The sequence below is a fragment of the Anneissia japonica genome, unplaced genomic scaffold (genome assembly GCF_011630105.1).
Source record: "Anneissia japonica isolate Jap-2015-1 unplaced genomic scaffold, ASM1163010v1 scaffold288116_len470923_cov172, whole genome shotgun sequence".
NCBI classification, from domain to species: Eukaryota; Metazoa; Echinodermata; class Crinoidea; order Comatulida; family Comatulidae; genus Anneissia; species Anneissia japonica.
Window position 1 is genome coordinate 358,102 of NW_022724919.1, and position 21,912 is coordinate 380,013.

Here is a 21,912-nt window from a genome sequence, read left to right on the forward strand (position 1 = left end):
GAGTTGGTATCAATATATTTTACTAGTTGAGAAGCTCATTTTGCTAGTTACATTTTTAACAACTAGCACATTTTTGCAATAGGTTGCTAGTGACTGAAAAAGTAAATTTCTAGCCCTGGAAAAGGACAATGTATACGTTATATGTCGGTACTGGTGCTGGACTGAGCTGCAGCGGGTCCCAGGGTCCTAGCCAAAATTTCCAATTTCAAATATTTGGAATTGGACAAAATAGAAAAATACAACTTTTTTAGTCTCTTATATACTGCAAGACAAAAATAACCAATAGATTGCACTTATGATATAAATTTATTTATTTTTATTGAAACTGTCTGTACACATTTAATCATAGCTTCCTCCTATAGGCATTATATGATTCTTCATTGTGTCTTTTAAAAGATTATATCAGAGGCAGGAACTCTATACTTGCTCATCATTTCCCTTCCATATTTAGGTCATCCTGTAGATGTCAGGTGATATTTTACATGATCAGGTTAAACTATTAGATACCACTTTCCACCCTAAATATTTTCCGTCCTTTAACTTTGTGTACACTATCAAATTTTATGTGACAAAAAAATGTGATGTACCCATATATGGGTACGATGACGTCATATCACATATTATCAAATTGTATCAAAAAAAGTTAAACGTGTTCAACTCTATGTTCCATCACATTTTATGTGATGATTTTTTTTAATGAAATTTGATAGTGTAGACAAAGCTTTAAACCCGGTTCAACCTATCAAATTATATTTGACAAAACATTTGACAAACCTAAATATGGTCAAGATGACATCACATCATGACCATATATGGGCATACACCAGTTTTTTTTCAAAGAACATTTTATAGTATAGACAGAGCATTTATCCATGTCCAGACTAACAAATTTCATGTGACCAAAACATGTGATACGCCTAAATATGGTCATCATGACATCATATCATGACCATATATAGGCACATCATGAATATATATGGGCATATAACAGTTTTGTTTTGTCAAATAAACTTCAATAGTTGGACAGCGTTCTATTTACTGATTTTTGTCTATCACGGTACTTTTACAATCAGCGAGGCTCCAAAAAAAATAAACTTGTGGTTGGCTATAAAATTGCATTGAAATAAATGAAATCTATTTAGGAGAAGATTATAATTTAGCTAAAGAATGATGATTGAAATTTTATGTCTAACTCACAACTGCAAATCAAAATCAATTATAGAGGGCACCCTCACTGACTGCATGGTTTTATGCCCATTGGAATATCAACAGCATATATCAAGAATTACGACATTTATCCGACAAGCTTTTTATTGATACTGTTTGTAGATTTTGTTCAAAAATATCTAAGACATAATTGGTTAACACATTACTCTGATCACTACTTTGAAATATTTTTGAATAAAATTAATAAATTTACCAAAACCAACATAATGCCTAGTAAAATTAAAAGCAGTTTTAGACACAATGTTTACGCTGAACGTCCAAGAATTGTATGACCATTTTAAGATTTCTCTCGTATTACTTACAGCTGTTCACTATTTATCTGTTTGTTTACTTACCATATTTCTGCTAACGCTACGTTAGAGAGTAGTGATTTCTGTAGAATTGCCCTTGCTTCAACACCAGTCAGATACCCCTTCCTCTGTCTGTCGTTCTGATTAAACATCTGCTTGTACTTAAGTTTCATTGGATGGGGGATTGCCCATTCAGCACTAAGAGACCCACTTCTAGACCTTTGATGAAAAAAACATACAAACTGATAAACACACAAGAAGGGGAAAAATACACCTAATGCAAACAATACAATTTTTTCTTCAACTATTTAAATTTATAATTTTTGTAATTATACATGTTTTTCTTGTTCAGACATTTTTTGTTTTTGTTTGTTACTATTACCCAAGTAGAAACATATGTGGTAAAGGGTAGCCAAATTAGTCACTCATCGCAAAAATAGATTTTTAGTTATTAATATAGGGTTATACAATATAATGAGAGCAATAAAATGTTAAAATAATCATTTAAATCTGACATTTCCTTATGAAGTTACAAGCGATTAAACATACAGCTGTTTAAAGAACAATATTTGAGAAATCAAAAATGATTTTAGGAATTTCTCAGGCAGGAACCACCAAATCGTTACAAATTATAGTTTTAACATTGAAAAAAGGAAAAATAACAGCATAGCATGATGTAAATATATATAAAGGTATAGTTTAATGCAATAAAATAAATTTTAAAAATGTTGACATTCCAGCATATTTTGGTCATCATCTCTGAAACATGATTTGGACCGAGTGACTGGTTTGGCTGGTCTTTGCCACATATCATGTAGGTTATGTATCTATGTAGGAGACAAATAAAATGAATCTGAATCGTTTAAAGGATTGAATAAGTTATAATAAGATGAGAATATTTCAGCTGATTTACTAGTAACTTGATAGTTATGCAGAAAGTTACAAATCACTTGCTGTTCTATGATGAAAAAAAAACAACATAACACAATAGTTTTACCTAGAATCTGGAGAGCCTACGACTGGTGGAACCCCTCCAGCTTGCATCCCCATCGGTGAGCCCATTATGGGTACGCTCTTGGTAGCGGTAGGTACTGGTTGCATCATTGAGCCGGACATATGCATACCACTAGAGGGCAGTGCTCCAAATGAACTAGACATGTTCATTGGTTGCATACCCGCCATTGGCTGCATTCCACCCATTCCGTGCATTGGACTCATATCTGTGGAGAAACAAAAAAAAAAATTAGGATGTTTTTTAAAATGAGTAAAGAAAAAAAAAATTAAATTCTGAATGATTTCCCAGCCTAGGTGAAAGATCCTATCATTGCAATAAATATAATATAGCTGCTAGAACACATATTTATAATACACAATATTTTTATGACAATTATCAAGGGTACACGCCAAACCTAATCTTAATGTTTAAAAGCAAATTTGGTAAATTATACACATTGTGAACAATAACAGTGAAAATATTACTAATATGATCGATAATATAGGTTTGATATTAAAAATGATTATTTATATGGCACATAACCATGCCAAATGCAAATAAAGTATAAATGTACAGAATTCTAATACAGTAGTACACCATAAGGGGCACACCTTCAGGACCAATAAAGTGTCCCCCCAATAGGGGTTTCCTCAGAATAGGGATTGGCCATAGTGTTAAGATATATACTTTCCCCCATTTTGTAGCAGAAAAGGTGTCCCCTCAATAGAGGTATCCTCTTAATAGGGTGTCCCAAAGGAGGGGGTTCTACTGTATATGCTGAACAAATAGATGAAACATCTCTTCGTCAAAAATTTGTATCTGGTATTTCCACCGAAAGCAAAAGAAGCAAATGGTGGATTTGAGCCAGAGACCCAAAAAAATGTCTGGATGAGTGCCCAAAGAGTGACTAAAAAGGGACTAAATGTTGATGGACTGACTGACAGGTTACTTACTGAACGACCCCATTGACATCGGCGGCTGAAGCTTCAATGAAGGTGGAAGAGTATTGGGAAGCTCAATACCTTGTAATTTCTTCTTAATGAGGAACATAGCAATTGAAAACTCAAGTTTGTCCATCTTGCCATCTTGGTTAAAATCAGCTAATGTCCTATAGTAAGATAATGAAAAAATAGAATGTTATTGGAGTTATAAAAATTATAATACCATATTTTCTCCTATATTGTTGAGAAGGATTTTTGAGCAGGCGTTTATTCGAGGGATATGTTTATTTTTTTGGGCGTAAATTGAATACTGTACGCATATACTCAAATAAATGCACCTTAATTCCACTGCAAATTCAAAATTACCATCAAAATGTGTTATTGTATCATTGTAAAAGATTTATTGAACAAACCAGGTTAGAAAAAATTCTGCTAAGAAGATTAATAGAATGTGTTACTTCCATTAGTTTTACTTTACAGTCATTTGGAGTGGGAAGGAGAAGAGGCATTTATTTGAGAAAAAATAAATTCCCCAGGGTGTCTATTTGAGGGGGAAAATTATTCAAAGCAGAGCGTTTATTTAAATAAATATGGTGATATCTATGCAAACTCTATACTAAGCATTTTGGCTATCCAACATTCTTCACAATCATTCTCTGAAATGTGATATAGCAATGCATGTACCATGTTGAATCTGGAAGGAAACCACAGATTGTTAAAGCTATCAAAAATCAATCAAATGGTATTAAACGGATACAGTAGCAACTACCAGGAACACTGTACCAAGCCATACTGATAATAGCCCTACTTGGTACACACTTGTACTCTGGATTGCAATTGTTAAATCAATTACTCAATAGAAACACTTATTTATAGTAATGTATTATATAATTTATCTTATTTTCCCTTCACAAAAGGTCCTGAACTGATAATAGTGAACTTATTCACTTTGGAATTAGCAATCCCATTCACAAGCCAATCATATTTCAAGAGGCCCAAACTAGGTTCCATAGACACTTTGGGAGTGGAGTTGACTCTTGCCTTGAGAAAAATTCTTGTAACTTGACGAAATTCAACATGCTGTAGGACCCTGGGAATTTTTTTTTTCCATTAATAATTTGAATGCATTTTTTTTTTTCAGTACTCTCAAAAGCGTTCGAAGTGTGTGCGAGCTCTCATGCATTTGAGACCAACAGTTTAGAAAGATAGTACACAGTGGTGGGATGGTTGTTAATGATGGTATAGGGTGATGGTATGGGTAGTAACTTGTGTTCTATTATTAGCTGTTTAGTGGCTACCGCTCTTTAGCAACAACTGCAACAACATGAAGCTTCCTGGTTGTGCAACCTTGAGAATATCACTCACTTCCTCAAATGCATAAAACTTACCAATAAAAACATCATTCAGTTGGCTAATAGATGCAATAAGCCAGTTAAAAATATAAATTCAATATGCACCCAGTATACTGTATCCAACACAATTGCATCATAAATAGCCGAAAATAACTTACCATATATGACCTAATACGGATTGCGGTAACCTAGACTGCAGAAAGAACTCCCTCGCTTGGTCACCTACAAGAAAAATATCATGTGATAAGTTTATCGTTCTCCGAAACATTTTTTGCTTTTTGAATATATTTAACTATTGTTTGTTTAATGCGAACCACTTTAGAAACAAGGGTTAACAATATAAAAAATTTTATGTATGCATTATGATAATACAACCTACTGTAGCTCGCTTTGAGCATTATTTGCTAGAAAACTGTTTACTGATGTTCTTTTTTATTTTGTATCATTCAGTAGCCTTTACTCCTACAGAATACTTTAAGCATTGCTTAGAGTTACTGGTTTAGCGCCACAGTGTTTCAATGCAATCACGTGCTACATCTGTTCGCGACATATAGTAGGCTACCTGAATCAACTAACCAATAGTCTTAGGCATAGAGACTTCGATGTCAAGTCCTTAACAAATTTATCTACATTACATTACAAAATAATGAATGAATTACTGATTGAACAAATGAAAAAGTTAATATATTACTCATAGGTCTTTAGGCTGAAATCCTTAGGGAGATTTTTCGATACACAAATTTCCAAGTTTTACAAAATTTTGTGAAGATCCCCATGTGACTCATTTCAGATGATTTGAATGTAATTATGTAAAGATAAGGCTCTTATACCGCCAATCTACTTTGCCGATTCTACTATCTGAATTCCGATCTAGTTTAGAATACATAAAATAGATAGTAAAATAAATAATTCTTACCTGTGATGTAGCCATTTAGTGGTTTCAGTTCAAAAAATTTAGCGTCATGTTTTGCACGGTCTTCCGGTAAGATCCGCCAATCTAAAATGAATAACAAGATAATAAAATTAAAATTTCACGATTACCTACACTGTCCAGTCAAACTCCAGTCTGATTGTGTACAAGATAACATTTAGAATTTGTAGCAAATTTTATTTTTCTTTTCTATTTTTTAAATAAAATTATATCGGATTAAGAATGTAAATGTAAACATCAAATAATAATGTACATTTACAGACATGAGTCTAAAAATCATGGTTTCTTTTTGACCTTTTTAAGTAATTTTATAATATTTAATTTACATCTTTACATACATTGATTTTTTTGATATTTCATTATTTTTGTACATTATTATTTGTGAAATAGCATGAAATAAATGGTATGTGGTACTGCGAAACTAAAAATTGTATTTGAAGTAATTTGTTTAAAAACAAGTTCTCGAAAGCTTCGATGAGGGCAGTATAATAGAGGCAGTAGCGTATATTGGCCCTAACGAACGTCCATACAAACAAAATATATTAATCAATCAGCTAAGTGGTTCTAGTGGCCCTAACGGCCACCCATGCAAAAAGATTATTAATTAATCAATCAGCAGGGTACTCATATAGTATAGCTCCTCATCGGAGCTAAAATTAGATTACTCTCATTGCATGGTTTCATTCAGTGTTTTATTTTATAATATTTTCCTAATATTAATACTACATTAGACAGCATTTAATAAAATGCTTGGGCAGGCAGCAGGTAATTGCATGCATATTTTGCTGATAACTGCACTGAGAAATATATAGTATGTATTAAACCATATGTTTAAATATTTGATCATACAACATGGATTTCATATATTTATATCATACTATTGAGTATTTTAATTGCGTGGATGATTCCTCAAAAACTGGCTCAAATTTGCGCAAAAAAGTTGATTGGCCGAGCAGTTAAGTCAGGGGCACCGTAACCTTCAGCTATAATATCGGCGCTGGTTCGAACGGCTTATGCGCCAATGGTTCCGGTGGTGGAACAAGTCTTCTCGGACAAGGACTTTAAACCATAGGCCCCAGTGTACGCATTTGTACTGTGTGCACTTTCAAGAACCCAGTACATCCTTCGAGAAGAGTAGGGGGTTACCCCGGTATACTGGTCCAAACAGCCCCCCTATTGTTTAATGGATATGCCAGATAGTGATTAAGTTCACTGATTGGCATATTCTTGGCTCTTGTGCCTAAAGAAATGAAATGAAATGAAATGAATATAACATGTACAGTAATGGAGGGTTTACGAAAATAGCTTCCAAAGATTCCAAAATCATTAAGATTTATATTTAAAAAATAATATTCCTACTTTTCAGTTAGACTTTTAAAATGATTGACATTATTGCAGAAATTTTCATCAATCTTCTTTCATATGTAAAAACATGAAAATGTTCAAAATACTGATTTTCATGTTTTTTGGATGCTTGTGGAAAATTAAAAATTGTGACAAACAGCGAGTTTTGCCAGAGCCAGTCACAATATCATAACTGGCCATTATACGATGATATTGTAATATGATATATATACAACATCGCTAGACATCTGAGCTACAATAATCAAAATAAAATATGATATCGCTATTGATAATATTGCATTCAACAGTACCTGCTACAACCAGTGAAGAATATATCACACATGGATAAAGTTACATAAACAGAGCCCTATCATGTACTGCATTTTCTACTGGCACATCACGAGTAGTTTACAGACCTTACATACATTAATGATAGAAATTATCTGCCTGGGTGATACAAATCCATCATTAATCTGTCCATTGCAGGCGTGAGTTAAGCCCATTCATGTCCTAAGGCAGACACATGAACACTGTCACGATCTAACATATTCTTTTTTTTCAACTATCACTTACAGACCTACAGTACCTACAATAATGATAGCGATTATCTGCCTGGGTGATACTAATCCGTCATTAATCCGTACAGTAAGTTGTAGGCGTGGGCTAAGCCCATTCATGTTCTACTGTAAAGCAGAAACATGAACCCTGTCAACATGCTAGACATTCTCATGTTCTGCATTTTTCTACTGTCACATCACCAGTAATGTACAGACCTTACCTATAGTAATCATAGGGATTATCTGGATGGGTGATACTAATCTGTCATTAATCCGTCAGTTGCAGGCATGAGTTTTAAAGCCCATTCATGTTTTAAGGCAGAAAAATGAACCCTGTCATGATCTATCATGTTCTTTTTTTCAAATCACAGTGTACAGACCTTTCAAGGTAGGTACTGTAAACAATACCTATAATGATATCGATTATCTGCCTGGGTGATACTAATCGTCCTTAATCTGTAGGTTGAAAGCGTGGGCTACGCCCATTCATGTTCAAAGGCAGAAACATGAACCCTGTCATTAAGCCAAACTATCTCATGTTCTGCATTTTTCTGGTGGCACACCACCAGCAATGTACAAACCTTACCTATTATACAGTAGTAATCATAGGGATTATCTGCCTGGGTGATATTAATCTCAAATCCGTCCAATGGAGGCGCAAGTTAAAGCCCATTTATGTTCTAAGACAGAAACATGAACCCATGAGTACAAAGTTCTTTTGAATAATCAATCAAAGAACAAGTTCTACAAAGTCTTGGTTCTACTAAACCGAACTCTGGATGATGAGCGGCTCAAACCGGCGCTGATGTTTCGTTAAGGCTGCAGTTAGGGGCATCCGTGCCTTCCGACTCGGCTACTCGACTAACCCTGAGGTCTTCAGAATTAAAATATTAATTTGCCAATCCTACCAAAGTTTAGTTTTCTTTGGAATTTTTTATTGAGGTTAATGATTTTATTTAACCATTATGTCATTTTTAGAATATTCTTTTAATAGACTTTAAAGAAAATACAATTATTATAAAATTAGATTGTTTCCAAAGGTAAAAGAAGTCTCTAATTAGAGTGTTGCATATTAATCTCAGTCGACACACACAGGCGATGAATAGCTAATACATACAGTTGAAGCACTACTGTAAATTAAAAGAGGAAGGGAAAGACGAGCCTTGATAAATCTAAAAAAGTTGCTACGGTATCACTCACCTTCGGGCTGACTGAACTGAAATCCCCAGTTGGAAACAGGAGCATGCCAACTTTCACTATGCATGCTATGTAAAAAGCTAGAAACTGTATGTTACCAAAAACTTTAAAAAAACAGTTTTGGCATTTTTCTTAATAAAATATGTCTAAATATCAATCTACTTATACAGTAGTCAAGTTGGATGAACATCTATGGGAAAAAAATCTGGCCTATGAATATATTGTGAACCAGAGCAGGAAATATTAATAAAATATTCAAGACTCTAATCACGATGAATCAAGCCGGTTGAGTGAATTTGTCAGATGATTTACATGTACAGTAGTAGACTGTAGTAGTAGTAGATTGTAGTACTTAGTACTGTAGGTACATGAACGGAAACCAGATAAGAGGTTTTTAATAAAACTCTGGTAATAAAAAGAGGATTGAGGAAATGGTTTTACAGGAATTAAAAAAGTACTATACCATAATGTGAATGTGTTGCTCTTGTTACAAAAAAAACAAAAACACTTAAACACATTCAAAGGTCATTGTAAAAGGTCAAAAGATTATTGTTTTCAACAATATGAAGAAATATTATCTGAACAAGTTTTGTTTGTTGCATTCATGTTTTGTATTACTGCAAAGTAAATTGAGTAATGGCCAAAAACACACTAAGTGTTGGCCAAGCCTGACTGACCCAAAATCTCAAATAACAAGTGTTGGATTTTTTTCCCTGCTTTTGGCAAAATTTATAATATCAAAAAAATGGCCCAAGCATGATTTATAGCCATATTTTTAAGCTTTCATTATTAAAGTCAAGCTCCGGAGGAAAAACAAATTTTGTTATATTGTAGAACTGATTTTTCTAAGAGGAAAAAAAAAGTTGTTTGACGACAAACTGGGGAACGGTTAATGAAGTGGTTACGCCCCTTTTCCCCAGTTTTTAAACATTCAGAAATCTGTATCTTATTAACCATTTCCCAGTTTGTCATCAAAAATCAGTTCTACAAAATATCAAAAAAATGTTTTTCCTCTGGAGCATGACTTTTGTCAATTTGGAGCTTTATAAGTTTTATAATCTAAAAATTGCCCTGTTCTTTCATCATTTTTTCTAATCAATGCACAAGGTACAGTACTGTAGGCCTATATTATTGGTAGTATGAACTGAAAAAAAGTCCTAAGGAAACATGTGAAGAGTTTCCCTCTAATTAAGAATCAGTATGATGATGTGTTGTTTACCAATCAGCCAACTTGGTTGGATGATCACAAAATGAAATTGGTTGGTGCTATATTACATGTAAAGGTCTCGGGCATTCTCCCCAGGGAGTAGAAAAGAGACAAAGTGAATAAAACTGATCCTGTATCAAATGACAAGAATACCATAGTACACTCCATAACCTATGAAAGTGCAATTTCATTTGTTATCTTAAGAAAGTAATCATACAAAAATATTAAGTAAATTCATAAGGTTTCAAGGAGAAAGTTAAATGCATTTTTTGAAAATATTCAAGGTACAAGCAAAACTTTTACATAGGTAGCCAACAAGTGTTATTGATTACAGAATCTTTACAATAACAGTATATGATCTACTGTAGGTCTAGAACAAAAGTTAAATAAAAATCATCATCAACAGAGTCGGAAATCTGTGAGATATTAACTGTAATCCAATTTTTGTTTAGAGAGACATAGGCCTACTGTAGACTCCAAGAGAATTGCAAGCCCTGATTAGAGGTATGATAAGCAAATACAGTCTCTCTCTCTCTAATTAGAGACTCATTCAATATAAAAGCCACCTCCAATTAAGACCACTTTTCTGTAGAGTGATATTGATAAAACTATCTTTAATATTCTTAAAGACCAAAGCTGCTGAAGTCCATGACAACTCCGGTCCCAATAAAGTTGTCTTTATAAAAGTGAAAGGAGACCTACATGTATACAGACACAGAAATATTACATTTATTATGAGTAGACATTATGCTTTATCACTTTTCTCTATTCTTCACTTTTGTATACTGTCACAGCAATACAGCATATACACGACAGTATACCGGTAATTTTATTCCTCTTTATTGTTGCTATGATCATCACTGTATTCTTACACAATGAGAAAGCACTGCAATGTCAGATAAACCTACAATTAGTATTTTTCTATACATGCTCAGTCTTTCAGTATCTATGCAAAATTGATTGCAATATTAATGTAATTTATGAATATTAATATTATGTCCTACTATACATTAAAACTGGTCTCATAACAGTAGACACAGTACTGTAGTATTGTAGTAATAATTAGGTAATATACGGTACTCAAACGACTATTGAAAATTATTGCTACCCTGTAGAGCGATGCAATACTAAATGGAAGTATAGAAATCACTACCTTGCCGAATTAAGGCTAGTCATGCTAGACCGCATTTACTCCGTTTTTTACTCACTGTTGCTCACAGCTTTTCAACATTTGCCACGAGGTTAACCTTTAACACAGTTTACTGTGTTCTGATTGGCGCGCACTCTGATGTCTAATGCTGGCTAAGTTTTATTTTCCATTGTGTTTTCCATGTGACATTCGGTAATATTACAACCAACGGACGTTAATTCTCCTTTATATTTATTATTTATCTTACTAAATCAAGACAATATCATTTGATGAACAATCTTTTCACATGTGTGTATTGCCATTGAGGACATCCTTTTTTGACATTTTAAATGAGGTAAAATAATTGTAAATGAAAAATAAGCTAGGCCTAGGCTAATTAATTAAAAAAAATAATACAGCAGCAGTACAAACAAGTTCCTGTCGTGGACAGCGAGTGGAAGAGGAGACTCCTATGAAGTCAAGTGTACGTTTTTCTTATTGAAAAACAGTTCCATACTTACGGTCTAAACTCGTGTATGCCATTTACAAATTATCAAACAATACATTGTTTATTCCAGTGAGCTGCAGCAGTCTTTCTGCACATACAAATAAACAACATGCTTTTGCTTCGTAGGTTCGCTTCGCGTAGCCTTGCTTAGATTGTTTATATCAGGCTTCGAAGCCTGCGCGCAGGTTAGATTGTTTATATCAGGCTACGATGTATCTACGAAGCCTGTGCGCAGGTAAAAGTGCAATATTTCACGACTGTACTGTATTATATTTTTTGCCAAATTCTCTGTTAGTTTTTTTTGAGAAGGATATATCATGTTTATTTTTGTTCATGTAAAGCTTATTCTAGAGTAATCTGTATTGAAATGCACTATATAAAAATTACATACTTTTATTATCTATTATTATTACCTCAAATTAAGGACTATTTTTCTGAGGCTCACAATGGATGCCTATCTTTTTTTGAATTATTGTACTTTGGAACACAAAACGGTGAAAATGTTGAGTTCAGAAATTTTTGTAACTCAGTTGAAATTGAAAATTACTAATCATTAAATACTGTTCACAAAAATATGCCACTAAGTACTTTAATACCTGTTTCGTTTAATACCTAAATATATAAGTTCATAAAATGTAGAAATAATGTCATGGTTTTGTCTGCATCAATCAACAACATGCATTTAACGGCATAATTATGCCGTATTACATGCACCAGTTGTTTATGTTTTGATATACGTTATGACTAGGCCAGGAGCAAAAGCTGTCAATCATATTAAAACCGGAAATGAAAGTAGTCAATTAGTATTAATAATGAATCTGTATTAGTCAATCAAAACATTTTACACATTTTACATAGCAGACAGACAGATGCATTCTCAGTACCACTGCTAAAACTGACCAATCACTTATTTTTTGTATACACAAAGTAGGAAGAAGTCATTTCTGGGAGATCTGTTTTTTTTTTTTACAAGCTTTCTATAGCACCTAATTTCGTTTTGATACTTTTATGGTGATACCAATCAATACTGACTCCTGTGTGACAAATAATAATAAAGGGGTAATACAGTAGTAAACACATGCAGATTTCATAAATTTGAGGGAGATGGGTTATTTTCAAGGCGATTCTTGTCCAGTTGCTGAAGTGTGGGCGGGGCGGCAATTTCGATTTCCGGGAGGCTCCCTCATCTTGGAAGGCTCCTTCATCCCGGAGACCCCTGATTTATATTTTGCTTTACATCAATTGTTTGATAATGTATTCATGATTTATAATCAGTATCCGTTTGGTCACTTTAAGCCAAATTAGGGATCATATCACTCCTGTGTTAAGGCACCTTCATTGGCTTCCTGTAACACAGAGAATTAGATTTTATCATTTGTTTTCAAAGCACTTCATAATTCCTCGCCAATGTTTATTTCACAACTCATTCATCCTTACATTCCTTGAGGTCTCTGAGATCTCGTTCAGAATCTCTACTTGCTCATTCCACTCGCCCGTCGACAAAGCATTATGGTAGTCGTTCTTTTTCTTGGGCTTCTGTCTTTCTTTGGAATGCTCTGCCTATTACAATCCGACAGGCAACTTCCATTGATGATTTTAAGGCAGCTTTTTAGCGTGTATTTTTCTTAATTTTTTTTCCCGAATTTTATTTTTACTGTTAAGCGCATTGAGGCATTAGCATAATGCGCTATATAAGCCAAAATTATTATTATTATTATTATTATTATTATTAATTATAATTAATTATAGTTAACTAAATATAATATAATTAATTAATGTTAATGTTAATTGTTTGATAATGTATTCATGATTTATAATCAGTATATTGACAATTAATTATAATAAATTATAGTTAATTAATTATAATATAATAATATAATTAATTTTAAAATTAATTATTATAATAGTATATTGACAATTGAAATACAAACAAAAACCATTATACTCTGGCTTTTTTAAACAGAAAATAAAATAAATAATATTATTAAACAATCATTTTATCAAACATATACTGTAATCACTAAAAACATACAAAACCATATTTAACCACCTAAAAATGTAATACAAGATAAATTTTTTTACCCTGGTAAGGGTCGTTCACAATTATCAACATTTCACAAGGGTACAAATAGTACTCTTTTTCAGTACCCACTCCATCCCCCCTGAAAGTGTATAAAAAAATGTTCATATTGCAAAACACATTCTCCAATTCAACTACAGTAACTAAAGCAATGTACTTGGTTGCTTTAAAATTAACAATCAGTTACATTATAATTTCACCATTATTATTTTACATATTGCATGTTATTTTAAATCAACATTTTTATGCAAATGTAAGAGTGTACATATTTGTCTGCCCCCTCCCCCTAGCGTACTGTTTGTACACTTGTGAAAATATTGATAATGTTGAATGACCACTAAGCAAAAATTAATAAGTTGATCTTATTCTTACCAGTTCCAGCAGCTTGCATTGTGTTTATAGTATTCAACAGCTGTTTATAAATTCCAATAAAAAACAGAAAAGCACAGTTGTGCTGGTGGCTCCTCAATCAAGATTAATACTCTGTCACCCTACTTCATTTCTATAAAAGAAAAATGAAAACAAATTAAATTTTAACCATAGTAGTGTTTTGAGGCACTGACACTAAATTATACAGTAGCCAACAATATTAATATAGCAAGTTCTAACGACTAAAAAATCATTTTCGATTTTGATGCAATGACAATAAAATATGAAAGTTATCTATTAAAATAAAAAGAGACTATTAGTATTAGACAGACAAAATGAAAAAAGTACATAGATTTAATAAATAAAATAATTGGGAAATTTTTTACTAAGTTATCAACACCAACTGTTTAGGTTAAGTTTAAGTCTCATACTTAAAAGTTATGGTGACTAATAATGAAGTTGCCAGGAGGGACAGAAACATATGGTTTAATATATTTCAAATATTTTAGTTTAATAATTAAACTCATTATACAGGACAAAATCATCTAGCAAAGGAACTAAGTCGTAGCTTTCATTAATGTTGAGCCGTTTCTGTCGTTGGGGATAATTCAGTGTTTCCCCTGAATAGGGTTTGGCCAAAGTATTCAAAATACTTTATTTTGTGATCAAGAATGTGTCAGCTTCTAGGGGTGTCCTGAAGGAGGGGTTCTACTATTTCACATTTTGGCAGCTATAGTGGTTTTAGTTTAGGCTTGCATTTAAGACCCCATGTTATATTTATATTTTTCTATTTATATATAATTAAATTAAGAAATTAATTTTGTACTTTCATCATCATTGTTGTATGTGATGCTATAAATAGAAACAAGAAAAATACTTTCAATATTGAAATTGAAAATTGGCCAAGAAATACATAAGTACACTGAAAGTATTACACATTCTAAAACAGCAAATTAACCAAATAAATATGCTATTTATTGTACTTATAAAGCTAAATATTTCATAAACAATAATAAAATAGACAAACTAAAATCGCCTAGTATTAACAGCCCCATATTGTAAAGTGTTTTAATTGTGCAGAGGATATCTAAAAAAATCAGCTCAAATTTGTGCAGAAAATCTCTAAAAAAATAGGTGTGTGAAATCGTAATTGCTGCATAATTGCACTGGTTACATATTAAGATTTGTTTAAAGCATAATTTTAGGGAAAATCTCTGTGGAAAATTGGCCTTATTTTCCAAAATGCACAGACTTATTTTTAGGCCAAACTTTTGCTGTGTAAGGATATATTCCCTTCACAGACAGGCCATAATATTAAAGTCTAGTAACAGCTTGGTACTATGATGGTAGTGCACTGTATAAACTTAATTAAAATGTTGACGTTTGCAGTCTAAAATCAACTTTCTCTCTGCATGGCTAGATAATGCGCCCCCACCCCACCCATTGGTTGTACTTCATGAATTTTCTTTCTTTTTTTTCTTTTTTTTTTTTTGTTTGTTCATCAGAAATCCAAAACGAATACAAATACAATAACTAACGCCGATGATGTGTTATTGATATAGCTGTTTGTTGAATAATTTCTAGGTTATGCATAACTCAAAAAGCCAATCATACTAACGTTTGCTAGCCTAGGCTCTTCAATAGACGGTTCTGATTATCTCAGACCCTGGACGACCTGTGTCCCTTCCGTCTGCTGCTGACGCAGGCGAAAGTGTAGGAGGAGGTAGGCCTAGGCTAGCAGCATTAAATCAACGTATTGAATCAACACACTAATTACTAAACAATAAAAACTAGCAAATATATACAAGCCTCTTTAAATACTTAAAATGTTGTGTACTACTAACGATTTAGGTGATGCAAATTCTACACGATAGCCGAAATCAGGACCAAAGTAGACGCCCTTTCGGGTTGAACTTCGCCATGCCCACAGTTCCCTCTCACACTTGTTGTGCCTCTTCGATAGAAATAGATAGGTGTCAGTGATTGGTTGTTTATGTGAGATATGATGTCAAAATAATGATCAACAACACATTATGTCATAACATATTTAAACTAGCATGATAGCAAGGGGTCTTTTATAATATCTTTTCTTTCAATTAAATACAATATATATTATTAGTGTACCAAAATACTGATTTTAATTAAATTGTAACTGTAATTACTACTAAATATTTGACCAATCGTATTCCCATTACTTTAGCGTTCGTCAGAAAAGGTCATGTCGATATTTCTTATGCATGAGCAGTCAGATAATCAAAATAACACACAACACATTTTGTGACCGCCCCTTTCTTTCATGAATTATTGTCAAGATGAGATCTCTGTATTTAAGGAAGGATACTGAAGGCTCGGACTCTGAAATAGCAATATTAAAAGAAAATGTAGGCATGTGTGTTTCACTCAAGTCGCTAGTTGTCCCTAGGCTAGGCATCATGCCGTACTTTACTTTCCTTGCTAGGCTAGCGTAGCATACGGGCGGCACAGCCACGGGAGGAAAGAAAGAACAGCACGCCAGGCGAGCCGTCGCCTGTGGGCCTAGGCCTAACTACCGGGCCTAGCTAGGCGGCCAGGCCACAGCTATATACCAGTAGACTGCTGAATTTAGTCTTTGTTGCAGCCTCTTAAATATGTTTTCGTACAATTAACATGGGTCAAGATTTTATAAATAAATAATGTTAATTCTAAAGACTAAAAATTGGCTTGAACCTTGCTTAGCCTGGTCCTATGCTTACATCGAGATGTAGTGAAATTAATTAAGCGAGAGTTATTTTTAAGGTTTTTTTATTGTTTTTTTTTTTTGTATATCTTGCTAAATGAGGCCTCAGATGTTACACATAAGTATTGATGCGATGCGGCCACAATATATTTAATTTTTAAACCATGGAATATTCGCACCTAGCTAGGGCTGAAACATAGCGTGAGCCACTTCACAACCTTTCAACAGTGCAGGCTGGGGTAACTAAGCATGGCCAGCGTGTGTTTCGAACCCTCGACAACAAGGTTCAGAACCCGAATGGAAGTCCCTGCACCAAACAGCCTTCCCCGAGGGTAAAGCCAAGTCGACCAATTAGCGTGTTGGAATTTTGATTACTTCCATGTTAATAACCAATATACCTATACAATATTACCATGTAATTAATTAAACAATTATAATCTTTTTAATACAAGAATTTTTCAAAATTGAGAGTTTTTCAGAACGATTGACCTTTTCACTTAGACCCGCCCCTTAGATAATATTGCTCTGTCCCACAAAACAACAGCGTAAATGTAAGTTTCTGATTAGTCAAATATTACATTTGACTGACGCTCCGGAAAGGTCATTGTTCATTGCGTGAACCAAAAGACAATCGTACGATACAAATATTATTTTTTTTCCACTTTTCTATCAAAAGGCAGACTTTAGATTATCTGATACAGCTGATGAAAACTGTGTATTGGTGAGGGTGAAAGCATGTGCGCTGTCGACCACTGATGTTCAGGTTCGTATTTTTGTTTTCTATTGTGGCAATGAATGGACCATAACCTTTAATTTTTTTTTTAATTACAGGAAATTTTAATTTCAATTAAAAAAAAAATTGAAGTGAATGAGCCAGTAGTTAAAACTTTATATGTGATGATTATGTTTTTTTCTGTATTATCTTTTATGATTGTACCATATTTGTTTCAATGATGGGGATAGGTGGTAGATCCCAGTAGTAGTAAGTAACACATTTACTGGGATACCATTGTCTTGGATCTGATTTACCATTTGTTGCAAAGACAAGCCAAACCAGTCACTTCTAGTAAAAACTGAGTTTTAGCTAATACAGGATTAAATAGTAAAATGACAGTTATAAAATGATAAAAGAATCATTTAAATTCAACATTTAATTTTGAAGCTACAAGAGTTTAAACATACTGCTGTTTAAAGAAAATTATTTGAGAAATGAGCCTCCAAAGTTTACGGTTTCTCTCAGGCAGAGACCATCACCAAATTGTTAAAAAATGTTGTATTAACATTGAAGATGGTGAAAATAACAACATAGTAGTATGTATAGATACAGTTTAGTTTAGTGAAATATAATAGATTTTGAACATATAATTTTGACATTCCAACATTTTTTTGCCATTATCTCCGAAACACAATTTGTGACTGGTTTGGCTTGACTTCTCCACGTTTTGTTTGTACATTTATATGTGAATAAGTTTTCAGATCTTACCGAATCAATTCAAATCAAATCAACGATATTACTATTAAAGCAGGGGCACAGAACTCCCCATTGGGATCCCTGGATCCCTATAGTTATTGAAGCCAGTCATTTCAGTGATGAACACCTCTTTGAAAAAGCAGTTTACAGACTGACGACATTTCTGGGCTATTCTTAAAATTGTTCCAACCAAGGTAGGACCTCTCTCGAGACCTTGGATCCCTCGTCGGGGAATCTGTGGTGCCATTATGGCAGTTTGACAATGCTTCTCTATTTTTTTTTTTTTTTTTAGATCATAGAACAACTTAATTTACCCTCATCGGAGATGCCAATCGGGCGTGCCATTTCTGGTGTTGTAGAAGACGTTGGAAACTGTGTGAACTCGTTCAAATCTGGAGATGAAGTTGTCGCGCTTCTTCCGCTCGATTCTCAGTACTCCGGCTGTGCGGATTTATGTGTTGTCAACGAATATGATTTACGTAAGAATTACATCAATTTAGGTGTAATAACAATATTTATACAAAAAAAAATTAATTTGATAATAATTAGCACTTACTGCACTGCCTAGGATGAGATAAATTACATTTCAATATTTTAATATTTTGTATATTCTAGTAATTTAATAATCTTCAATTAAAAATATTTCTTTTTAATTATGAGATGTAAAAAATAACAATGTTTCTATAGCCCTTGAAATTGGTTAGAATTCTTTTATTTTATTCCTTACACATCCAGTTAGTAAACCATTACCTGGGGTTTTATATTTACAGTTACGAAACCGAAGCGATTGGAATTTAATGAGGCTGTGGCGTGCATGTATGAGGGCGTCAGAGCTTATACTGCATTACAAATCCAAGCCAGGATGTGTGCCGGAGAAACCATACTTGTTATGGATGGTGCAACGGTAAATAATAGTGATGATGCTGGCGATGACAATGACTACAACATAGTGATGAGAAGGCGATAGTGGTGATGATAGGGATAATGGCGATAGTGATGTTGGCAGTAGTAATAATAGTAAAATAGAAATACAGTAATAGTAGTATAGTAGAATAATAATGAGAGACAAGATAATCTGAGATTACAAACACTTGTCCTGCATATGTACTAAAAAAATAATGGCCCAAGGTCAATCCACTTGACCCCAGTGGTGGCGCCAGCGGGGGCAGGGAAGTTAAGCTGCACCCCCCCATCAGTCTGGTCAAGCCCCTCATCGGCCAAAGCTCGTCGTGCAGTCGGACCGAAAAGAAAAAAGAAATTTTTCCATCCTCGCCATTTCAGGCCATCTACTAGTCTAGAAGTCCCAATTTTTTAAAAACAAATCTCGTTTTGGGAGGAAGGGACACTTCCCCCTCCCATACCCCTTCCCGGCTCGGGCCTTCGGCTAGAGTTACACATATAAATACTTAGCCCTCCCAATCGGATATCTTAGTTCCCCATAAATTATATCCTAGAGTCGCCACTGCCTGACCCGCCAAACAAAGCCTAGCCTCAAGCAGTAAGGCCAACAATTTTTCGAGTTTGTATGTCATCCAGACCGCTTCCAGTCCAGCGGGCCGAGAATTTGAATTTCACACACCCCCTACTCTGGCCTGCAGTCGATCTGCTCGAGTTGGCTCATCCTAGCCAAGCGATCTGCTCTAATTGGCTCTGTTGCCGGAAAATATATAATAAACATTCTAAAATCTGCATCATACTTTCGATTAGCAACAAAATCGTAGAGGAGAGCGGTACGTGTAACATTGTCAATGTGTGAAAGTAAATCGATCCAATAGTTCTTAAGTTATGCACATAGAAACATAGGCACACACACACACACACACACACACAGATGTGCGCTGTTGCAGTACGTTTCACCTCTCCTTCAGGGAGGCAAGCGTAGTAATGATAATGTTATACTGTGCTTTAAACTAACATTATCATATATTTTAAATACAGTTTGCCCTCCACATTGAGACCACCTTTGGATCATGAAAATTTTAGGTGGTCTTGTGGTTGCCATTGTAGAGATTTAGCTTTTTGTGTTAAAAAAAAGCAAAGGTAATAGTTTATAGTTCAAAAATGTGGCCTCATTTTAGAGGGGTCTTGGAATTAACAGGCACTCATATTGAAGGGCCAACTGTACTTTATAAAGTACATTTTGTACACTAAGTGCATTTAGTTGTGCTGCTTTATGTATAGGTTAATCATTCAGAACGAATATATTTTCAGAAAAATGGGTCATGTTTAATCCAGCTGGCCCAGAATTGGGGTGCAAAGGTCATCACTACTGTCAACTCGCAGGAGGAGAAACTTCACTTGGAATCATTTAAACCTCCAATAAGTAAGCTTGATTGAGTTTACAATTAATAATATGACGAAATTCATAGTAATAATAGTGGAAGTGAAGTTGAATAGCTTGGTGGTTAAGATGCTTGCTTTCCATTTCCAGGGTCGTGGGTCAATTCCTCTCATACTTTGAACACCACTCCCTAAGCCTCCTAATGAGACTTGGTCTATGTAGAGCGTCTTGCTTGTATTTTTTGTCTTCTGAAGAAATTGCCACTTGGAAAAAATGATTAACTTCATTGTTTGGCATTACATTTTCCTTTGTTTGTACCCTTTAATACCGTTTCCATTTTACATTTTGATTTTGTACTGTGCATTTTATGTCTTAATATAGGACCCCATCGAAAATAAGCTTTCCTGATTCATTATTTGTAATTAATTTGCCTTGTAATTTATATTTTCTCTAGTATTTTGCGTATATTATGATATAAATAAAATAAATAAATTAAAGTCAAATCAAGTTTGTGCCTGACTTTAAAGAATAGTTGTAGTGCTATTTTGTGTAACTAGATCACAGTACTGCATTAAATTGTGAGGTCTCACCACGAAATGAGATGCATCGTTGGTGAAATCATATTGAGATATTCACCAAAACAGGCCAAAGTCAACATTTTTACAAAATTTTGATTTTAATGTTTTTGAATTACTTTGTACTTATATTTTATGATTGTATACTTTGTAAGTGAATTTTCTTGCCAAAACAGTGTTATATGCAAATATTCTGTAATTCTAGTCATATTATTTGTACAGGTTAGTTTATCTTTGAGGCTGATTTTCTCAAAACGTGGTTCTTATATACCTAAACTTTAAATGTTCACATCTCTGGATTTACTTATAGCAGGGAAGGCATTCAAAGACCAAATGAAATCTTGTAATGTGATCTACCCAAATATAATATAAACTCAAATTTTCTAACCATGAGACTCATTTTGTGGCGAGACCTCACAATTTATTATCATTCATTTATTAGCTACATAAACAGCCATGTACCATCTACATTCTCTGCTCCATTCCGCAGCTAATTCGCAGGCACAGCTATCATACACACACTTCTTTATCTTCCGCAGCTTCCATCATTGACGTCAGCAATGGTAAAACCAACACAATACGCAGTGTTTGCTTAGAAGAGACCGGGGGATTAGGAGTTGACATTATTATAGACAGTGGAGGTAAGAACACATTGCTCTCAGTCCATGTGAATAGCACCCCCCCAATGATCAAAAAGTAAGATTTACTGTACAGTATGCCTGAGCAAATATACAGCTCAAGTA

At 33.9% G+C, this 21,912-nt stretch overlaps 2 protein-coding genes across 2 annotated transcripts in view; one reads left to right on the forward strand and one right to left on the reverse strand.

The window, feature by feature from the left end:
• Positions 1-16,106, reverse strand: part of LOC117112623 (intersectin-1-like) — a 66,346-nt gene extending 50,240 nt beyond the window's left edge. The window contains exons 1-7 of the mRNA XM_033255729.1: positions 15,971-16,106; positions 14,130-14,259; positions 5,721-5,801; positions 4,963-5,026; positions 3,465-3,619; positions 2,515-2,737; positions 1,563-1,736 (exon numbers count right to left, since the gene is read on the reverse strand). Of these exons, the coding sequence (XP_033111620.1) occupies positions 1,563-1,736; positions 2,515-2,737; positions 3,465-3,619; positions 4,963-5,026; positions 5,721-5,801; positions 14,130-14,148 (716 nt within the window). The 5' untranslated portion in view covers positions 14,149-14,259; positions 15,971-16,106. The remainder of the gene's footprint in view (positions 1-1,562; positions 1,737-2,514; positions 2,738-3,464; positions 3,620-4,962; positions 5,027-5,720; positions 5,802-14,129; positions 14,260-15,970) is intronic.
• Positions 16,107-16,372: 266 nt separating this feature from the next.
• Positions 16,373-21,912, forward strand: part of LOC117112631 (quinone oxidoreductase-like protein 1) — a gene marked incomplete in the record, with an annotated part of 12,951 nt that continues 7,411 nt past the window's right edge. Inside the window, 6 exon segments of the mRNA XM_033255742.1 lie at positions 16,373-16,507; positions 17,519-17,605; positions 18,606-18,792; positions 19,084-19,217; positions 20,525-20,636; positions 21,709-21,810. Coding sequence (XP_033111633.1) covers positions 16,439-16,507; positions 17,519-17,605; positions 18,606-18,792; positions 19,084-19,217; positions 20,525-20,636; positions 21,709-21,810 — 691 coding nt within the window.